This window comes from Cetorhinus maximus, chromosome 6 (genome assembly GCF_964194155.1).
Source record: "Cetorhinus maximus chromosome 6, sCetMax3.hap1.1, whole genome shotgun sequence".
NCBI classification, from domain to species: Eukaryota; Metazoa; Chordata; class Chondrichthyes; order Lamniformes; family Cetorhinidae; genus Cetorhinus; species Cetorhinus maximus.
Window position 1 is genome coordinate 21,284,965 of NC_135884.1, and position 21,515 is coordinate 21,306,479.

The 21,515-nt window shown below is 43.2% G+C and overlaps 1 protein-coding gene across 13 annotated transcripts in view; it reads left to right on the top strand.

The window, feature by feature from the left end:
• Positions 1–256: 256 nt before the first annotated feature.
• The window catches only part of atp2b2 (ATPase plasma membrane Ca2+ transporting 2), a 404,278-nt gene continuing 383,019 nt past the window's right edge, over positions 257–21,515 (top strand). For all 13 annotated transcript variants that reach the window (XM_078543393.1, XM_078543387.1, XM_078543389.1 and 10 more), the window contains exon 1: positions 257–597. In XM_078543393.1, coding sequence (XP_078399519.1) covers positions 393–597 — 205 coding nt within the window. In that variant the 5' untranslated portion in view covers positions 257–392. The remainder of the gene's footprint in view (positions 598–21,515) is intronic.

The following is a 21,515-nucleotide window of genomic DNA, read 5'->3' on the forward strand; positions in this document are numbered from 1 at the left end:
GGGCAGGGCTATTGAGCCCTTGATATCTGTGGTGAAGAATGCAAGCTAATGATTTTTTTTTCTGCTTTCCCTCTTCCTAAAGGTTTGTTCAACCAACTGATCATGTAGAATCCGAAAACTTGAGACGACCACGATGGGAAACTCTATATGGAGTGGTGCTGGTCTTCAGCCTTGCCTGCTTCAATCCGTTTGACTATTAACTGGCTCTTGGTTCCTATCCTTGATGAGACTGAAGTGCAGCAAGTCTACATTAGCAATCTGCAGTGCAAAAATAAAATAAAATAGTGGATATTTTGATCATCCTGATTGATCTGAAACTTAATTTCAGTCTGCACTGATATTATACCCGCCACCAATATCTTTATAAAGCTGTAAACAATACTGTGGAAACGATGGGAGACATGACGAACAGTGCGGTGGATTTCTATCCAAAGAACCAAAGAGGCGAGTCTAACCATGCAGGTGAATTTGGGTGTTCTCTCAATGAACTTCGCTCTTTTATGGAGCTACGTGGATCAGAGGCAGTACAAAAGATACAAGATACCTATGGTGATATGAATGGATTCTGTAGACGTTTGAAAACTTCGCCAACAGAAGGTAGGGTTATTTTATGGTGAAAAGCATTAGCACATGATGGCACTGAAAAAGGCATTCTTTAATAAAATATCATGATTATCTCAGCTATTAATACATTCCTTTAGTGTGCTTAGTGACTTGCATCTGCACAATGTCACATTAACCTTTAGAACAATAGCTCATTGTAGCAGGTGATTTCTTTATAGTGTTTGGTCAATATAACACATGAAAGTGTGTTATGCCTGTTTTGCCCAGGGGTATATTTAGTTGCGATTCCTGCAATGCTCAGTAATAATGTAAATTATATAAATGATATGCACAGCATGCATACATCAAAATACAATTAACAGTTATTTTTCATTCAGCAGAATCAGCCACTTTCATTATAAACATGAATTTTTAATTTTTGTCTTTAACTGCTCTTGTACAGTGTGCAGAGTCACAGGTCATTACTGCTACAGTGATGTATTTATATAATAAATGTAGCAGATCTTAAGATATATATATATATATATATATATGCATGGCAGGATTGGCTAGATTTTGAGCTGGAGTTATGTAATCCTAAACTATGAACAGCCTGATCTACATAAAGGAGACTTAATTGTACCATTCCATAAATAAAGCATTATCTAATACAGTCACAGTAACACTTATGCACTGGTTCATAACTACAAGTTTTGAAGTACTTCAAAATATTAACTGATATATGATATTCTTTTACTGGTTAATGATAAGAGCTGTGGTTCATTGGCATAACAATAAAAGTCCATTGTGTGAAACCTGCTTCAATTTTTTGGAGTATCTTAGCAGGAGAATTGATGACCCATAGCAAATGAGATAGTAAAATGATTCTGACATAAAAATGGAACTGTTATTGGATCTATCAAATACAAGGTTTTGAGAAAGTGCAGATTACTTATTTACCCTGGATGTAGTTACACCTGAAAGAGGAATCAAAGGCATCGCTTCCAGATTTGATTGCGCTCATACTCTCCCATTGATCTCCGACCTCTATAAAATTCAGCTCATTCAAAACCCAGCTGTCTTTAGTCTATACCACAAATCATGCTCACTCATAACACCTATTCATGCTGACCCAGATCGGCTCCAATTCCCACAAAATCTCAGGTTTAAAATTTTCATTCATCTGTTTAAATATTTCTAAGGTCTTGCCCTTTCTGCAACCTCCTTCAAGCCTATAACCACCTTTCCCCCTGTACTCTATGTTCCTTCGACTTTGACCTCATTCACCCCATCCCATTGCCCCGCCACTGGTGTCCACACTTTCAGCTGCCAAGGCCTGACCCTCTAGAATTCCTTCCCTTTGCCCCTTTGCTTTTCTACCTAAAAACGTAAGAAATAGAGGGAGGAGTAGACCATAAAGCCCATCAAGCCTGTTTCGCTGTTCAATCACATCATGGCAGATCTTTGGCTTCAACTCCACTTTCCCACCCTTTCCCTATATCCCTTGATTTCCTGTGAGACCAAAAACCTGTCTATCTCAGCCTTAAATATATTCAACAATTCAGCATCCATAACCCTCTGGGTTAGAGAGTTCCAAACATTCACAACCTTTTGAGTGAAGAAATTACTGCTCATCTCAGTCCTAAATGATCAACCCCTTATCCTGAGACCGTGCCCCCATGTTCTAGACTCCCCAGTCAGCAGAAAAAGTCTCAGTGCCTATCCTGTCAATCTCCTTCAGAATCTTGAATATCTGCTTCTCCTACTTCGAGATCCCCCTTAATGTTCATCGCTTTGACCAAGTTTTTGGTCATGTCTCCTCATCCCTTCTCCTTGGACTTTGTGTGTAATATTATTATAGCTTTTTAGTGTCTAGGAAAAATGTCCTTATGTTAAAGGTGCTTAAAGCAAGCAAGTTTTTGTTACACTTAATAGATTTGTTAGCCTATAAACAGATAATGCACAATGAGGCATAGTGACTCTCTATAAACAGGCAATCCAGTAGCTGAAGGGAACTCAAATTGATGAGTGCAAATGGACAATAGAATACCATTCTCCCCAAATTTTCTTCCCCCTTGCTCTGTAGTTCATCACTCTTGTTGAGCACTGAGAGCAATTCGCATTTGCAACCCCTTGTTTGACTGAGTGTACTTTATGAGGGAATATAAACTGCTAATATTGACTGGCTGTTTAACTGTGGAGCAGCATTCCTGAACTTGATCCAAACATCAGTCAACTATATGTTTTGCAACAGAGATCATTGGATAGCCATCAAGAACAAGATACTTAGCAAATTGTTTTTTTAAATTTTCCCTCTCCTCTTCTTTCCCCCCTTCCACAATAGCCCGAGGGCATTTAAATAAATTATATTTCTCCTGTTACTGCCGGGACTGGATTTTTCTGGTCCATGTAGAACAATATCAGTGCACTCACCCACTGAACTGCAGTAGATCCATTTATTTTTCGAAGTACTTTAATTGTTACTGTACTTCCTAGCTTGCGACCTGTATTCAATTTACAAAACATTGGGCAACCAACTCCAGTGAATTTTTCATGTTTCAAATAATAGTTCAAGGGATGTGCACTTAATTAAAATTTGATCTAATTGAATGGATTGTGTGTTGCTCATTCTGTGAGTCTTGATCAGTATTGTGGTAAAAAAAAATAATGTTGACGCTCTCAGCACTCAATTATTATTAAAGTGTCAATTGGACGTCAAATTCTGCTGACCTCACATGCTCAGTTAAATGTGGAAATCAGGGAGTTGTTGTCAGAGATTGCCCTTTTTTCCAGAAACTGTACAATAACAGTATCAAGTCAAGAGGCTCCCAATTGAATGGTGTGAAGTTGCTGTACCTATGTGAGAAGTACACACTCAACTTGCCAGACAAAGATAGGGCTTCTCTATTCTAGTGTTAAGTAAATTTTTATGGTGTTATAAGCCTTAACTACTGTCAGACAACCTCTCTGCCACTGAAAATGGAGGAGAGTTCTGTAGTTAGTTGAATCGAGATGAGATTTGATTACAGCCATTACTTTGTAAATTAACTTGCTGTCAATAAAATAAAGTTGCTTAATCACTATTTATAATACACTGTGAAGTCACAACATTCCATAAAGGGGCTCATTTGATTTTATGTCTCCATTTTAAAAACTTGGATATTGGCCTGGATTTTGTAGATAGTACAGGTTACAGCCAAAGTGCATTGATGATGGAGGAGGTGGATATTGAGTCCAACTGACCAAGCAACCTGTCCTGGAAGATGTTGAGTTTCTGGCTGCTTGTGGCCAGGTGAATGATGAGTATTGCATTGTCTTGTTTTGTGCGTGATGGAAAGGGTTTGAAGACTCAGGATTTGAGCTATCTGTTGCAATGTACCCCACCTCTGTCCTACTCCCATAGTCACTGCGCCAGATAGCATAGCTCCAGTTAAGCTTCACATGATTGATAACCCTAAAGATGTTGAAGGTTGGAGAACACTAATGATAATACCAGTGAAGTTCAGCAAGAGATGGTTGTGTTTTCTCCTATTGGAAATAGTTATTGCCAAGCAGTTATGTGCCATAAATGTTAAATGCAACTTATCAACTCAGGCCTGAACATTGTCCAATTCCTACTGTAGGCTGACATGGACTGCTTCATTATTTGGGAGCTGTGAATGGAATTAAATATTGTAGAATTGTCAACAAAGAGGCAAACCATTGATTTTATGGAGGACAGGTCACTGATGAAGTAGCTGATGATGATTGGGTTGAGAATGTTGCCTTGAGGAGTACCTGAACAAAGTCCTGGGGCTCTGACAACCACAAGCATCAGTCCTTGTGCCCCATTGCCTTCAGGGTTATTTCAGCCAAACCCCCCCTCCCAGACAGAAAGCTGACCAGTTCAGATTGGCTACTGGTTTACACTTTACCAATTTTGCTTTCCAGGTGGATTAATTAGTCTCTTTGTGCTCATTTTACTCAGTCACTTCTTAATATCACATGATGTGATAATATCACATGAGCAGTGACATCTATAATGGTGAGCACCTCAGGAGTAAGCTGAAGGGGATTGTCTTCTTGCTGCTTTAGGCTAAAGGTGCTTCAAAATTTCAGCCATACCTTGTGTTCACATGACTCCTCCAAGGTCGAGGATGGGGTTATTCATAGACCTCCCTCTTCCCTTAAACTGCCTGCTTGTCAACTACCAAAATTAACCGGATGCAATATAGCTGCAGGTCTTTGCTTTTGTCTATTGGTTGTGGGACATCTTAGCTCTGACTCTAGTTTCCTGTTTTATGTAAATAGCAAGCTGGTAGCCCTATATTGTAGCTTCATAAGATTGGTACCCCACTCTAAGGCACGTTAGGGGCTGCTTCTGACACTTATCTCCACTCTACACTGAACCAGGGTGTAGACTTTGCCCAGTAGCAATCAGGTTGTTATAGTGGAGTCTTCAGGGAGAATGCTGCAGATTAAGGAGGGAATTAAACCCCAACAGAAACTCTCCTATGAAATTCCAATCTCTTTTTAATGATCAGTGGGACAATGATAAACTGTAATTCCCTCTTTCCATGGGTGGTGTGAAGTCTTTGATAGTCAGGAAGTAACAGAAAGTCTGAGAGTTGTAAGTGTGAAGTGCACATATTAAAAAGTACATCTAGCAGTGACTTCTACCAGAAATAAACAACAGGTTTTCTACTCACTCATCTGACATAATGAAATATGCTTTCTCTCCTTATTCATGAAGAATGCCCTCTCCGTTAGGGAAATTGAGTCGACTAACTAAGTTGGATGAGTGAGAACTGACACCACATGTCAATTTTTAACATTTCCCTATTTACTATTTCAAACACTTCCGTGAAGGGATAGTTGCGCAAATAAAAATCCTTCTCCCATTGAAAACTGATTCAGCTGACTCTCTCAGGAGTCGGCAGTTGCTAGAATATTAATTTAAATTAATTGAAGATATGCTTTGAATGTTAAAAGTACAATATGTTAAAGCTGGCTGATACTGCAGTATATTAAATAACTCGAGGCTCACTCATGGGAATAACTGCCATATAACATCAGCGAACATCACATATTCTCCGTCTAACAAGTGCAAGGTTCCAGCTCTTGGGCCAGAATTTTACATTGGGCATGTGGACACGGGCCGGACACGCCGGAACATAAAATGACGCGCGATGACGTCGGGCGTGCGTCCCGACGTCACCGCACACCATTGCGATATTTCGGTAGGCAGGCGCGCTCTGAGGACGGAGGTGCGCCCGCCATTAATTAACAGGCCAGTTAAGACTCTTGAGGCATCAATTGACTTTACGCAGCCCGTGCGATTTTCAGGGCGTCGCACGGGCGCAACGGGCAGGCGGGTAGGCCACATTTTCAAAATCCTCATCCATGGGCAGGATAAGAGGGGTGAGTGGGCTCGCTAATGCGAGTTGTTAGTACTATAGATTATAACCTACTGCTGCTTGCTTGTGTGAACAGGACAACTTCATTTCGCTTCAGAGCTGCTTTGACAGAAATAACAGGCTTCAGTTCAGGACTCTGGAGGAGTCATAACACTTGGGGCCTTCCAGGTATCAGTCAGTCTTCCTTTACCCTGGGAATGGGGATTGTAGTCTCTGCTGGAGGCACCTCCTCTGAGGAGGATGAGAGGGCCAGAAGGGGTAGGAGGCCAGGAGTCCCTGTTCAGCCTCCAGGGGAGCGACCAGTGGGAGGACAGGCTCAGGCACAAAGTACGCAGGGCCAACAGGAAGTCCAAGGTGGAAGGGGTCACAGAAGGCACCACTATCCTGCTGCCAGCATTTACAGGCAGCGATGCAGCTACCTCAATATGTCTGAGGTGCAATGCCGAAGGAGGCTCCGACTGTCAAGGGAGAGCGTGACCCCCATCTGTCAGAGGATCGGCCCTGAGATCAGCTCCGACTGTGTGGGTGGGCACCCCATGCCAGTGTCGCTGAAGGTCACGGCTGCCCTCAACTTCCATGCTGCCGGCTCATTCCAGGGGTCGGTGGGTGATATTTGTGGAGTGTCCCGATCTGCTGTCCACAGTTGTGTCAAGCTGGTGACAGACGCTCTGTTCAGGTGTGCATTGACTTTCATTCACTACCACACAGACGAGGCCAGCCAGGCAAAGCGAGCCAGAGGTTTTGCCATGATTGCTGGGTTCCCCCACATCCAGGGTGCAATTGACTGCACACATGTGGCCATCAAGGCGCCAGCGGGTGAGCCCGATGACTTTGTCAACAGGAAGGGATTCCACTCCATGAATGTGCAGATAGTGAGTGACCGTAGGATGCAGATTCTGCAAGTCTGTGCAAGGTACCGGGGCAGCTCCCATGACGCCAACATCCTGAGACACTCCCAGGTGCCGAGGCTCTTCAGTGCTCCAGCCCGACTGGATGGATGGCTGCTGGGTGACAAGGGCTATCCCTGAAAAGGTGGCTCATGATGCCTTTCCACCATCCAAGAACAGAGGCCGAGCAGCGGTACAACAGGAGCCATGCCTCCACAAGGGCGGTGGTAGAGAGAACCATTGGTCTTCTCAAGATGTGCTTCCGATGCCTGGACCGTTCAGGGGCGCACTGCAATACCCCACGGGATCGTGTGTCACTGATAGTGGTTGCATGCTGCGCTCTCCACAATCTGGCGCTGGAAAGGGGCGATGCAGTGGAGGAAGAAGATGTTGATGCAGCTGCTCTGGCAACAGACGATAAGACCAATAGTGAGCATGCTCAGGAGAATGCTGAGGGGATAGGCACTGAACTGGGCAACCTCCAGGGCGGCAGGGATGCCCAGGAGGCTTTGATCCAGTTAGCCTGCCAAAGATGCCAGGGCTGCAGGCTCCATACTCGATACCTGAACATTTGCTCGGTGAACAACATGCTCTATGTGCTATTTTAATAAAGCTCAATGACGTACAAGTCCCTCATGACATCTTGGGTTACCCCTCACCTGCAGAACTAATGAAACACCCAGTGGCTTGTTGGACAAAACACATTTATTGTGTGGTGCCTGGTATACATAGAACAAATTAAATGGAAATGTGTTCTCCATCACACCAAATAATAACTAACTTAAAAGTGGGGCAAATAAATATCACCAGTGATAAGCCCGTGTTGTGCTTAAGGTGCTTTAGGTTTGCATTTGCTGGTGTTACGTCTAGGTGCTCCGGCCCCCCCACCCAGCTGGCACCAGCATTGGAGACAAGCTTGCTGACTCTGCTGTCCCATTGGCCTTGATGACCTTGGCGGGCGTCCTCTGGTCCATGGAGCCTGTGCTGGCCCTGCCTGGGACGGAGCAACCAGTGGCATGACTGGCATCTCCCCGAGTTGCTGCAGTCTCATTGGATACTATGGTCATTGGCAGAGGGGCGGAGGAGCTTCTGTCCTCATCCAGAGCACCCTGAGAGGAGCTCAAAGAGACAACAAGCAGCTCGTGTGCCAACGTGAGGTCGCTTTGGACCTCCCTGCTCACCGTTGATGGATGGGTACCTAGCTGGGTGCCCAATCCATCTCCCACGCTGACAGTGACCACCTGAGGTCATTGCCAGTGTGAGGTCTTGCAGGTCCGAGCGCATCCCCAAGAATCCTTGATTGAGCTACTGGAGCGGCCTCTCCATGAGAGTCATCACTCTCTCCATGGAGGAGGCAATGCGCTCGGCCATGAGGGTCACTGTGTTGCTCATACTCTGCATGAACTCCTCCACAACAGACACCATGACAAGCAGGCCCTCATGTATCTCCGCCAGATCCTCCCGCACATCCTGCTGGACTTCCAGCATCTGCTGCCTCAGGGACAACTCCAGAGGCCCATCATCAGCCACCGACTGAGCATGTTCCTGGTCCCCAGCCAATCCTCTGACTGCCGGCACCCTGGGCACTCTCTACCTCCACCTACACCTCAAGCGAGTGTGAAGTGCCCTCACAAATATGCACCGAGATACTATCCGCCGATCTAATGCCCACCAAGGTGCTGGTGCCTGCCTGGCTGAGAGGATGTGACGCTGGAGTCCTCTGGCTCCTGACCCCGACGGGCTTCTGGTGAGCCTGAAAGGAAGAACAAGGACATGTCATTAGTTAAAGTTGTTGCACTGTTACTGTGCATGCCTGGCACCCGGATCAGAGAGCCCTCGTCTCCCCGTTATCAATGGGAATTCCATGTTCGAAGCTCACATCAATATAGAGGCAACAGTGGAATGGTTGCAATTACAGATATTCTGACCTCAGTGCACTGTGGCACCTTGTGGCACCCCAGCCTCACCGCAGCTGGTTGACCTAGGCGCATCTCCAGCTCCTCCTGCTCGTATCTGGACAGGGTTAGAAGGTCGGGTGGTCCTCCACCAGTCCGCAACCTTTCAGCATTATCGTGGGATGTCTTCTCCTGAAAGGAGAGAGGAGCATTGACTGGTCCACCCTGTACCTGTATTGCCATTGCAGCCTGGCCAACCCCATCTGAGGAACACCTTACAGGGCTCAGCCGATTCGTAACCCTGGAGCCGCAAGGGACTCATTCCAGCCATTGAAGCCAGAGATCAACCCCTTGCCCAGATGCTGCCTCATTGACATTTGCCACTCACTCACACTGAGGTCTAGGGTGGTGGGGGGGTGGGTGGGCAGGGCGCTCCTAACTGCTGTGCTAAGTGACCCATGTCAACACGGTACTCACCCTTCCCGACTGCAGGGGGTCACTGAAGCACTTACGGCACTGCACCCATATGCGCCTCACCACATCATGGGAGCTGACCCTGGATGCCACCTCCTCCCAGGCATTTTTGGTGAGGCGGGGGGGTCCTCCTCCCCCCATCCCTTGGGACAAGGGTATCCCGGCGTGCTGCCACCTCCTCCAGGAGGGCAGCGAGACACTCGTCGGAAAACCGCGGGGCCGACTGCCCCGCCGATCTGCCCTCCAGCCTGCCATGTTCAGTACTGACGTTCTCCATGACAACGGTCCTCCGAGTCACTGGCAGCCTTCGCGTGGCTGCCTGCGCCATTTTGGAATCGGCTGCCGGGTTGGCATTGGACCCGGTGGACATTGAGCTCCCGCCCCCATCGCCCCTTCTTGCTGATGCCGGAGTCGTGTATTACGCTGAGCGGGCCTTAATTGGCCCGCCCACGTAAAATGGCAGTGCGGAGCTGATCGCGGGTGGCAGGTTGGAGCAGGTTCCCGCTCCTGCTGAACCCGCCCGGCCAATGTCAAATCCTGACCTTAAAAATTTTAAAATGGCACATTTAAAGACCTCCTGTTTTCAGTCGGGGTTAGACCTCCTGACTCCAATGGGAAGTTTATTTGATTGAGGTGTGTTAGGGTTGGGGATAGCCTTAGGGGAAACTAGATTAAACATTAAACTTGATGTATCTCTGCATCATTCCTGTTATAGAAATTGTTTCATTTAGAGTCCAAATAATTTTCTTCCAGCAACTCAGTGTCATTTTGTTAATGGGTAAATAAAGGTTGCAGCATAGAAGGAGGCCATTCAGCCCCCTCATGTCATTGCCAGCTCTCTGCAAGCGCTACTCAGCTAGTCCCATTCCCTTGCTCTTGCCTTGGAGCCCTGCAAATTTTTTCTCTTCAGATCATTGAAAGCCACAATTTGATTCTGCCTCCACCACACTCTCAGGCAGTGCATTCCAGATCCTAACCAATTGTTACATAAACAAGTTTTTTCCTTATATCGTCTTTGGTTCATTTGCCATTCACTTTAAATCAGTTTCCCCAGCTGGTTCTCAACCTTTCCGCCAACAGGAACAGTTTCTCCCTATCTACTTTGTCAAAACCTATCATGATTTTGAACACCACTATCTAATCTCTTCTCTAACTTCTCTTCTCTAAGGGGAACAACCCTAGCTTCTCCAATCTATCCATGTAATTCCTGGAACCATTCTTGTAAATCTTTTCTGTACTCTCTCACATCCTTCCAAAGTTGCACTGAATGGCCTCCTTCTGTGCTCTAACCGTTCTATGATTCTATGAGATTAGTGAACGTAAGAACATTAAAAATAGGAACAGGAGCAGACCATTCGGCCTCTTGAGCCTGTTCCACCTTTCAATAAGGTCACGGCTGATCTTTTTGTGTGTCAATTTTCCACATTCCCATCTAACCTGATAACCTTTGATTACCATGACTAACAAGAATCTATCTACCTCTGCCTTAAAAATGTTCAATGACCCCGCCTCCACCACCTTCTGAGGCAAAGAGTTCCAAAGTCGCACAACCCTCAGGGAAAAAATTCTCCTCATCTGTCCTAAAAGGGCAACCCCTAATTTTAAAACAGTGCCCCCTAGTTCTGGATTCACCCACAAGAAGAAACATCCTTTCAACGTCCACTTTGTCAAGGCCGTTCAGGATCATGTATACTTCAGTCAAATCACCCCTCACTCTTCTAAACTCCAGTGGAAACAAGCCCAGTCTGTCCAACCTTTCCTCATAAGACAACCCACTCATTCCAGGTATCAATCTAGTAAACCTCCTCTGAACCGCCTCCAATGCATTTACATCCTTCCTTAAATAAGAAGACCAAAACTGCACACAGTATTTGAGGTGCAGTCTCACCAATGCCCTGTATAACTGAAGCATAACATCCTTACTTTTATGGTCAATCCCTCTCTTCATAAAGGATAGCATTCCATTTGCCTTCTTAATTACTTGCTGTACCTGCGTACTAACTTTTTGTGACTCATGTACTAGAACACCTAGATCCCTTTGCACCTCAGAATTATGCAGCCACTCTTCATTTAAGTAATACTCTGCTTTTTTGTCCTTCCTGCCAAAGTGAAGATCTTCCCACATTAAACTCCATTTGCCAGATCTTTTCCCACTCACTCAACCTACCTATATCCATCTGCAACCTCCTCATGTCCTCTTCACAACATACTTTCCTACCTACCATTGTGTCATCTGCAAATTTAGCTACCATGACTTCACTCCCTTCATCTAAGTCATTGTTGTAAATTGTAAAAAGTTGAGACCCCAGTACAGACCCCTGTGGGACTCCACTCATCACATCCTGCCAATCAAAAAAATGCCCATTTATGCATACTCTCCGCTATCTGCCAGCCAAGCAATCTTCTTTCCATGCTAATATGTTACCACTACACCATGTGCTTTTATTTTCCATGATAATCTTTGATGTGGCACAGTTATCAAGTGCCTTCTGGAAATCCAAGTACAGTACGTCTACAGACTCCCCTTTATCCACTGCGCATGTTACTCCTTCAAAAACTCTAATAAATTGGTTAAACATGGTTTTCCTTTCACAAAGCCATGCTGACTCTTCCCGAATGCCTTGAGCTCTTCTAAGTGACCAGCTATAACCTTAATGATCGATTCTAATAACTTCCCCACTGCAGATGTCAAGCTAACTGGCCTATAGTTTCCTTTTTTCTACCTCCCTCCCTTCTTGAATAGAGGGGCTATATTTGCTACTTTCCAATCTGATCGAACTTTTCCAGAATCTAGAGAATTTTAGAAAATTAACACCAGCGCATCAACTACCTCATTAGCCACCTCTTTTACGGCCCTCAGATATTGTCCATTGGGATCTGGAGACTTGCCAGCCTGCAGCTCCATCAATTTACTCAGTACCATTTCCCTAGTGATTTCAATTTGACCAAGTTCCTTTCTCCCTTTCACCTCCTGATTTGCAGCTATTACTGGAACATTTTTTGTATCCTCCAAAGTGAACACAGAAGCAAAGTATTTGTTCATTTCTTCTGCCATTTCCTTATTATCTACTATTAACTCTCCATTGTCACTTTCTAGAGGACCAGCACTCACTTTATTGACTCTTTTCCTTTTTAAGTACCTGTACAAACTCTTGTTATCCATTTTTACATTTCTAACTTACTTCCTCTCATACTCTAATTTCTTTCTCCTGATTAACCCTTTAGCTATTCTCTGCCGTTCTTTATATTCTGTCCAATCATCTGTCCTGCCACTCGTCTTTGTGGAGTTGTATGCATAGTCCTTAAGTTTGATGCTTTCCTTAACATCTCTAGTTAACCACAGATGTACTTATTCTGAATACTCTGAAATATCCCCTTAAATGTCTGCCACTGCTTTTCTAATGATCTATCCTCTAGTCTAGTTTCTACTTGTCTATGTCCTTAGGTACTGAATCCAAGAATGATAACTGCCAACCTGGATTTGTAACAATGGTCTGGCACACAAGCGAATGCCACATCCCTTAAGATCAAGAGTTTACCTTTGTTGGTGACCTGAGGGGTCGTAAAAATGAAACTTCTTGTTAGATGAACTGGATTGCACAATGTCCCTCCTTGTGTACTTCACCAATGAAGCAATGGCAGATCTCTCCACCCAAACTTCCCCTTAATCTCTGCGTGATCCTGCCTATTACGGTAAAGTGCAGAGGAAAATCCGGCCTGATATTTTTGGATGGTTCACAGGAAGGATTAAACTATTTCTATTATCTCAAACTGGAATGGTATGTTTGAGGAACATGGTTGGTTCTAGTTGTGGCTCAGCTTCCCCATGCCCATTCACATGGATGACTACCATTCTGGACCTGGGTTTATTACTTCTATTTTTTCTTTTCTCTACCTTTTCCTCTTCTCTCATTACACATTTTCCCGTTCTCAGTTACTCTATCTTCACAAACCTCAATTCTTCATAACTCATCATTTTTCCTGCTCTCATGCAATTACTCCAGGCTTGACTCCCTTAAATTATTCAGAGCTTCCTTTTGTGCCTTTCTTGGCATCCTCTGAAAGGGCCGTTGAGGTATCTGTTGCTGTCTTCTAATGAATAACAATCCAACTGCCCCATCTTATTGCCTCCCCATACCTCCCGCCTGTATGCTTAACAGGGGCTAATCTCACCAATCTCTTTCCCATCCCTCTCATCAATCCAAGCTCTGACTCCTCTGGATTCAGATCAGATATTATTGCTTCAGTCCACACCTCCCTCCAGAATGTATGTTCACTTGTGAATAAAGCCCTTGCCATCCATGGCATTACTGTGAATGATCATATTGGCATCATGGCTTTGATGAATAAGTGGCTGAGGGATGATGACACTTTTGCCCTTTATGGAGCTTTGCTGCATGGTCATATTTTCCACGACTTACCCTGCTCAAACCATGGTGTACCCTTTATCTCTAAATCACACCTTGGTCTGTCTCCCTACTCCTTTGTTAACATCCACTCCTTTGAACCTCTCACCTTGTTCCACCCTTCAAATTTCTCATTTAAAATCCTGTTCCATGCACCCATCCAAACAACGCTAGGTTTCCATATAGGATATCCTCTCTGCCTTTCTCCCTCAGGCTTCTGCACCCAGTGAATTCTCAATAATTTCAATCTCCATTTCAACCCTTCTTAGTTTACTGCATTCCTTTCCTCTCTAATCTCTCTCTCTATGTAAACTCTCCCTCCCACACACACAGCCACCCTCTCGATCTTACTTGGCCTTGCTATTCCATCATTACTATCACTGATAAGGCACTCTCTGATCCTTGCATTGCCCTCTACTTCTCTTCCCCTTCCCCCTCCCAATTGCATTTAACTGTGCTCAAAACTGGAAAAAAACTCTCTCTTGAGTCCTTTACAACTACATTTCCAAATTCCCAACTACCAAGCCTTCGGCCTTCAATTCATTATGACATTTCTTCAGCTACTGATTTACTAAATCACACCCTCTCAACCACCTTTAATGCCCCGTCCCCATTAGAACTGATAATCTCTGTCTCTCACCCTAATTGTTCTCATCTTCACCTCATCTTCGCTTCCTGATATAGATTTGAACACCTTTGGCTAATAATTGCTTTAACCACCTATTCCCAGATTTGGTAGGACCACTCAAAGCATGAGAGAGAGAGAAAATAGCAAATGAGAAAAGGTGGTAACTTTACTTTTTTGAAAAACCAGCATTAATGACACTAACTTGGCTGTACAGTGTACCACTCAATATCGCTGAATGATAGAACACTGTATTAAAAATGCACAAACAACAACATGAAATGCAATTGGCCCAATTCCGATGTCTGATTGTCCAACACTAATGTTAAGTTAGTAGCGGCCATTGATTTTATAATTGTTTGTAATTCACCACCCTTTACAGCAATGCTATTTTTCACCAATAGCCTATCATCTGATATAAATCAAGATCTCCCTTGAAAGGTATAGAGTATCACGCAAACTGAATTATTTAGACAAGCTGTAACTGCCATTATATTTAGCAAAACCCATGTGGGTCAGTGCCATTTTATTCCTTTAATGAGAAAACTGTAAGAGATTATGATTTGCTTTATATCCAATAAATTAACTTTTCCAGTGCTTGACATGGGCAGAGTTTACTATCCATGGCATACTGCCTAGAACTATATTAGGCAAAAGGATGTGCAGCAAAATGATATTATATATATATATATATATATATATATATATATTTATATATATATAATAGAGAGAGAGATTAAAATTTCCTTTAAAAAATTCATTTTCCAAATTGTTCTAATAATCCTAAACAAACCTGCTCCTTTATTCATTAACTAAAATGCTAAGCATATTTGTGGTACCTCATATTGTAAAAATTTGATTAAATGAATGAATTGTGGCATTCTTCTGTTTGAGATTATTATTATCTAATTGCACACTCCATAGTTTTCAGAGCCTTAACATGCATTCCCCCAAAAATAATTGGACCATGATTATTAATTATAAAATTATTTAATTTTGTTCCATAATTCAGACCTGAACACACTGATTTAGAATTAATTTCAGCATACAGTAATTTATCCATCTAATTCTGTTGGATTATTCAATTTAGCTGTGTTTTTAGGTTAAACGAGTTTGTACAAAAATAGTCAGAACTTTTGACAAAAGTCTTGTCCCAAAGTGGTCCATGAATATTTTTGCAAGAAAGTATTAATAAATAATACTAAAATATGACTAAAATAAACTATACTACAAAGAATAATGCAAAATAAAAAGCCATTACAAGGGCATTTTAAGAATTCCTTTACTTATGAGCTTCCCCAGCTTCAATTCTAAGTGGTTAAGACGAGCAAGCCAGAAGAAATTGTTCTTTGTACAACTACACCCAAGTCCTTCTGAACATCAACATTTACAAGCTGCATGCTTTTTAAAAAATCTGTTTTTTTATTCTTGCCAGCAAAGTGAATAACCTCACACTTCACCACCATATACTCCATCCGCCACCTTGTTGCCCACCCACTTAACCTGCTGATATCTCTTTGCAACCTCTTTGTGTCCTCCTCACAGCTTACATTCCCCCTAGCTTTGTATCATCAGCAAATTTGGATACATTACTTTTGATCTCTTAGTCTAAGACTTTGATATAGACTGTAAATAGCTGAGGTCCCAGAGCTAAGCCTTGCAGCACTCCACTAGTTACAGCCTGCCAACTTCACATGCCCTTATCATGTGTAGCAACCTTTTGTGTGGCATCTCATTGAATGCCTTTTCGAAATCCAAGTATATTATATCTGCCAGCTCCCCTTTATCTTCCCTATTAGTTATACCCTCAAAAAACTAATAATTTTGTCAAACATGATTTCCCTTTCATAAAACCATGTTGGCCCTGTATGATCATGACTATGATTTTCTAAGTATGAAGAGTGGAAGAAATAATGATGGGAAAACAGAGATCAAGATAAACAGCTGGAAAAGGTTTCACAATTTAAATATTTGGGAATCATCTTGTCAGAAGATGGTTGTTGACATAAAAATATTCAGTACAAGAATAGCAATGGCAAAGAAGGCATTCTACAAACATAAAGAATTGCTCAGCATAGGAATGAGTAGGACCTTAAGAAAATAATTATTCAGACTGATTTGGAGTGTTTTGTTGTATGGGGCTGAAATGTGGACCTTGAGAAAAGTGGAAATCCAAAGACTGGAGAGTTGTGAAGTGTGGTTCTGGAGAATGAAGAAGAGGGTCAGTTGGCAAGAACACAAGAAAATTAAGAATTTCTCAGGATGGTGGAGGAAGAAAGACTGTTAGGGATTATAATCAAGAAAAGGCAACAAGGTTGGATTGGCTGTACGAACATATGAAATAGGACCAGAAGTGGGCCATTTGGTCCCTTGAGCCTGCTCCGTCATTCAATAAGATCACGGCTGATCTGTTTGTGTTTTGAATTCCACGTTCCCATCTACTCCCGATAACCTTTGATTCCCTTGCCCAACAAGAATTTATCTACCTCCACCTTAAAATATTCAATGACTCTGCCTCCACTGCCTTTGGAGGCAGAGTTCCAAAGTTTCACAAGCCCTTGAAATTTTTTTTTTCCTCATCTCTGTCCTAAAAGGGTGACTCCTAATTTTAAAACAGTGCCCCCTCGTTCTATACTCATCCACAAGAGGAAACATACTTTCCACGTTCACCTTGTCGAGACCGTTCAGGATCTTGTATACTTCAATTAAGTCACCCCTTACTCTTCGAAACTCCAGTGAGAACAAGCCCAGTCTGTCTAACCTTTCCTCATAAGACAACCCACTCATTCCAGGTAACAATCGAGCAAACCTCCTCTGAACCACCTCCAATGCATTTACATCTTAAATAAGGAGACCAAAACTGCACACAGTATTCAAGAAGTGGCCTCACCAATGCCCTGTATAACTGAAGCAAAACATCATTACTTTTATGTTCAATTCCTCTCATAATAAAAGGTAGCATCCATTAGCCTTCTTAAATACTTGCTGAGCCTGCATACTAACCTTTTGTGACTCATGCAGTAGAACGCCTAGATCCCTCTGCACCTTGGAATTCTGCAGCCGTTTTCCATTTAAGTAATACTCTGTTCATTTTGGCAGGAAGAATAAAAAAAGCAACTTCACATTTTCCCACATTATACTCCATCTGCCATATTTTTGCCCACTCACTGAAGCTATCTATATCCGTCTGCAACCTCCTTATGTCCACTGCACAACATTCCTTCTACCCATCTTTGTGCCATCTGCAAATTTAGCTACCATACCTTCACTCCCCTCATCTAAATCATTGATATGAATTGTAAAAAGTTGAGGCTCAAGCACAGACCCCTGCAGGACTCCACTCATCACATCCTGCCAATTAGAAAAAGCCTCATTTATGCATACTCTGCTTTCTGCCAGCCAGCCAATCATGTGTCCATGCTAATATGTTACCCCCTACACCATGAGCTTTTATTTTCCACAATAACCTTTGATGTGGCATCTTATTAAATCCCTTCTGGAAATCAAAGTACAGCACATCTACAGGCTCCGCTTTATGTACAGCACATGTTACTGCTTTAAGAAACTCCAATGAATTGGTTAAACGTGATTTCCCTTTCACAAAACTATGTTGAATCCTTCTGTGAGTTTCTCTAAGTGTCCTAACCTCCTTAATGATCGATTCTAACGCTTTCCCCATGACAGACAACAAGCTAATTGGTCTATTGTTTCCTGTTTTCTGCCTCCCTCCCTCTTTGAACAGAGGGGTTATTTTTGCTACTTTCCAGTCTGATGGAACCTTTTCAGAATCTAGGGAATTTTGGAAAATTAACACCTAAGCATCTACTACCTCATTAGCCACCTCTTTTAAGATGCCATGATGAGGTCCATCAGCACCCCAAGACTTGTCAGTCACAGCTCCATCAGTTTGCTCAGTACCGCTTCCCTAGTGATTGTAATTTCACCAATTTCCCCTCTCTCTTCTACCTCCTGATTTACAGCCATTACTGGAATATTTTTTGTATCCTCTATAATGAAGACAGAAGCAAAATATATGTTCATTTCAACTGTCATTTCCTTATCTATTATTAACTCCTCATTTCTCACTCTCTAGAGGACCAACATTCACTTTACCTACTGTTTTCCTGTTCAAGTACCTGTAGAAGCTCTTGCTATCTGTTTTTACATTTCTAGCTAGCTTCCTCTCAAACTCTTAACTTTTTTCTCCTGATTAATCTTTTAGTCATTCTCTGAGGTTCTTTATATTCTGGCCAATCATGTAACCTGCTACTCTTCCTTGCGCAGTTATATGCATTTTCCTTAAGTTTGATGCTTTACCTTAGTTCTTGAGTTTACCACAGATGGTGGATCCTCCCTTTAGAATTTTTCTTTATAGAAGGAATATATTTATTCTGAGTATTCTGAAAAATCCCCTTAACTGTCTGCCGCTGCCTCGCTATTGATCTATCCCCTACCCTAATATCCCAGTAAACTTCAGCTAGCTCGGTTTTCATGCCCACGTAGTTGCCCTTATTTAAGTTTAAAATACTAGTCTTAGCCTTACTAGTCTTCTTGTATATTTCGTCTTACATTGTGGTTAGTGTTAGGGGGCCTGTAGGCCACTCCCACCAGAGATTTCTTTCCCCTACTATTCCTCATCTCCAGCCAAACCGATTCTGCATCCAGACCTCCTGAACCAAGGTCATCTCTAACTATTGCACAAATGCCATCCTTGATCAACACCTTTACCTAGCTTCCAATTCTTGTTGAATGTCATATACTCCTCAATATTCAGGACCCAATCCTTGTCATCCTGCAGCCAAGTCTCCGTAATGGCTATCGGATCATATTTATTTACTTCAATGTGCATTATCAATTCATTTACTTTGTTATGAATGCTACACATATTCAGATACAGAGCCTTTAGTTTTGTCCTTTTGTTATCTTTGTAACATCTAGACTTGACTATTGGTGTATTCTTAGAATAGTAGGAAGGGACAGAGAGAAACAACCTATGATCCTCATTTCCCATATTACTATTATGGTCTCCTGCCTTGAATCTACCTCTTGATTTGCCACATCTACCCAAGTTTGATCCCTCAACCCCCAACCCCCCTTGTTTAGATTAAAGCCCTCCTACTTCCCTAGTTATGCAATTTGCAAGAACACTTGTCCCTGCGCAGTTCAGGTGTACACTGTCCTAACGGTACAAATAAGAAGCAGAATCTCCCACTTTCCCCAGCACTGGTGCTAGTGCCCCACGAACCGGAACCCAGTTCTCCCACACCAATCTTTGAGCCACACGTTCATCTCTCTAATCTTATTTTCCCTATGCCAATTTGCACGTGGCTCAAATAATAATCCAGAGATTAATATCTTTGAGGTTCTGCTTCTTATTTGATGCCTAGCTTCTCATACTGACTATGCAGAACATTTTTCCTTGTCCTGCCTATGCCATTGGTACCTATATGAACCATGATGACTGGATCCTCCCCCTTCCACTGTAAGCTCCTTTCCAGCCCTGAGCAGATGTCCTGAATCCTGGTACTGAGCAGGCAACACAGCCTTCTGGACTCTCACTCCTAGTTGCAGAGAGCAGCGTCAATCTCCCTCACTATTCTGTCCCTTACTACCACTACATTCCTGTTTGCTCTCCCCACTTTAGCGGCTTCCTGTACAATGGTGCCCTGGCTAGCCTGCTCATCCACTTTGCAGACCTTGCTTTTATCCATACAGGTTGTGAGCACCTCCAACCTGTTTGACAGTCGCAAAGTCTGAGGCTCCTCCACTATTGTCTGCTTGGTCCCATTACCTGCCCCACTCACGGTCACATCCTCCTGTCCCTCACCGCTGACCAAAACAACCCTTTTCTAAGAGGTGTCCAGGTATTTCTCCCCCTCCCTTATGTTGTGCAGTGTCTGCAGTAACCCCGATCCGGAATTCCTCTGCCTGCTTACACTTTCTGTAGATGTATTTGTCATTGATCGCCTTGGCATCAAAAGACCCCACATTCCACAGCTGCAACGTAACACCTGTCCTGCTATTGTTACTTACGTTATTTAGTTAGTTTAATTTAATTACTCACTTAATTAACTTAGAATAATTCCTATGCATACCACACTATCTTTCCCCCCCGTGCACTGATTTCCCCCATGAACCTAATTTGCTACTCACTCAGTCTCTGTCTCACTCCAGCGTAGTCACCTGTCTTCTTGCGCGTATGTTCTGAAAAGCCTGTCTCTTTCATAGACCCTCTGATGAGTCACTAGCCAGTTTAGCTTCCTTTTTTATTCATTCGCGGAATGTGGGCTTCGCTGGCTGGGCCAGAATTTATTGCCCATCCCTAGCTGCCCTTGAGAAGGTGGTGATGAGCTGCCTTCTTGAACCACTGCAGTCCATGTGGTGTAGGTACACCCACAGTGCTGTTAGGAAGGGAGTTCCTGGATTTTGGCCCAGCGACAGTGAAGGAACGGCAATATATTTCCAAGTCAGGATTGTGAGTGACTTGGAGGGGAACATCCAGGTGGTGGTGTTCCCATCTATCTGTTGCCTTTGTCCTTCTAGATGGTAGTGGTCATGGGTTTGGAAGGTGCTGTCTAAGGAGCCTTGGTGAATTCCTGCAGTGCAGCTTGTAGATGGTACACACTGCTGCTATTGTGTGTCGGTGGTGGAGGGAGAGAATGTTTGTGGATGTGATGCCAATCAAGCGGACTGATTTGTCCTGGACAGTGTCCAGGTTCTTGAATGTTGTGGGAGCTGCACTCATCCAGACAAGTTGGGAGTATCCCATCACACTCCTGACTTGTGCCTTTGGACAGGCTTTGGGGAGTCAGGAGGTGAGTTACTTGTCCTGCTACAGTAATTAGCATGAATTGAACCAGTTGCTTTCAGCTGATTGACAGTTAACTGCCACTACCCAGCAGTTCTCTATTTAACAAGTTAACCTAACTTATTTGAAGGTTAGCACTTTGTCAGATCTTGATTCTTAATTTATGGCTAAAAAATTAAAAGGACTTACCAGAGTTTGCCACATGAACCTAATTTGCTACTCACTCAGTCTCTATATTCTAAGGCATGAGAATTTGCTGAAGGTTATGACTGAAGGAAGATTAGAGGGATGTCATGCTATAATATGCCATTAAGGGATAGCAGCATGCCAATGTAAGGTATATTATAATATGTAAACCAAGAGGGACAAAGAGAATGATGATGTTGGACAGCTTGAATTTGAAAATGGGAGGTTCTTATGAGCAGCTGAAGTTCAAGATTGTAAGGCTTGGGGAAATGAGCAGTGGATCTGCTCTGAGGCA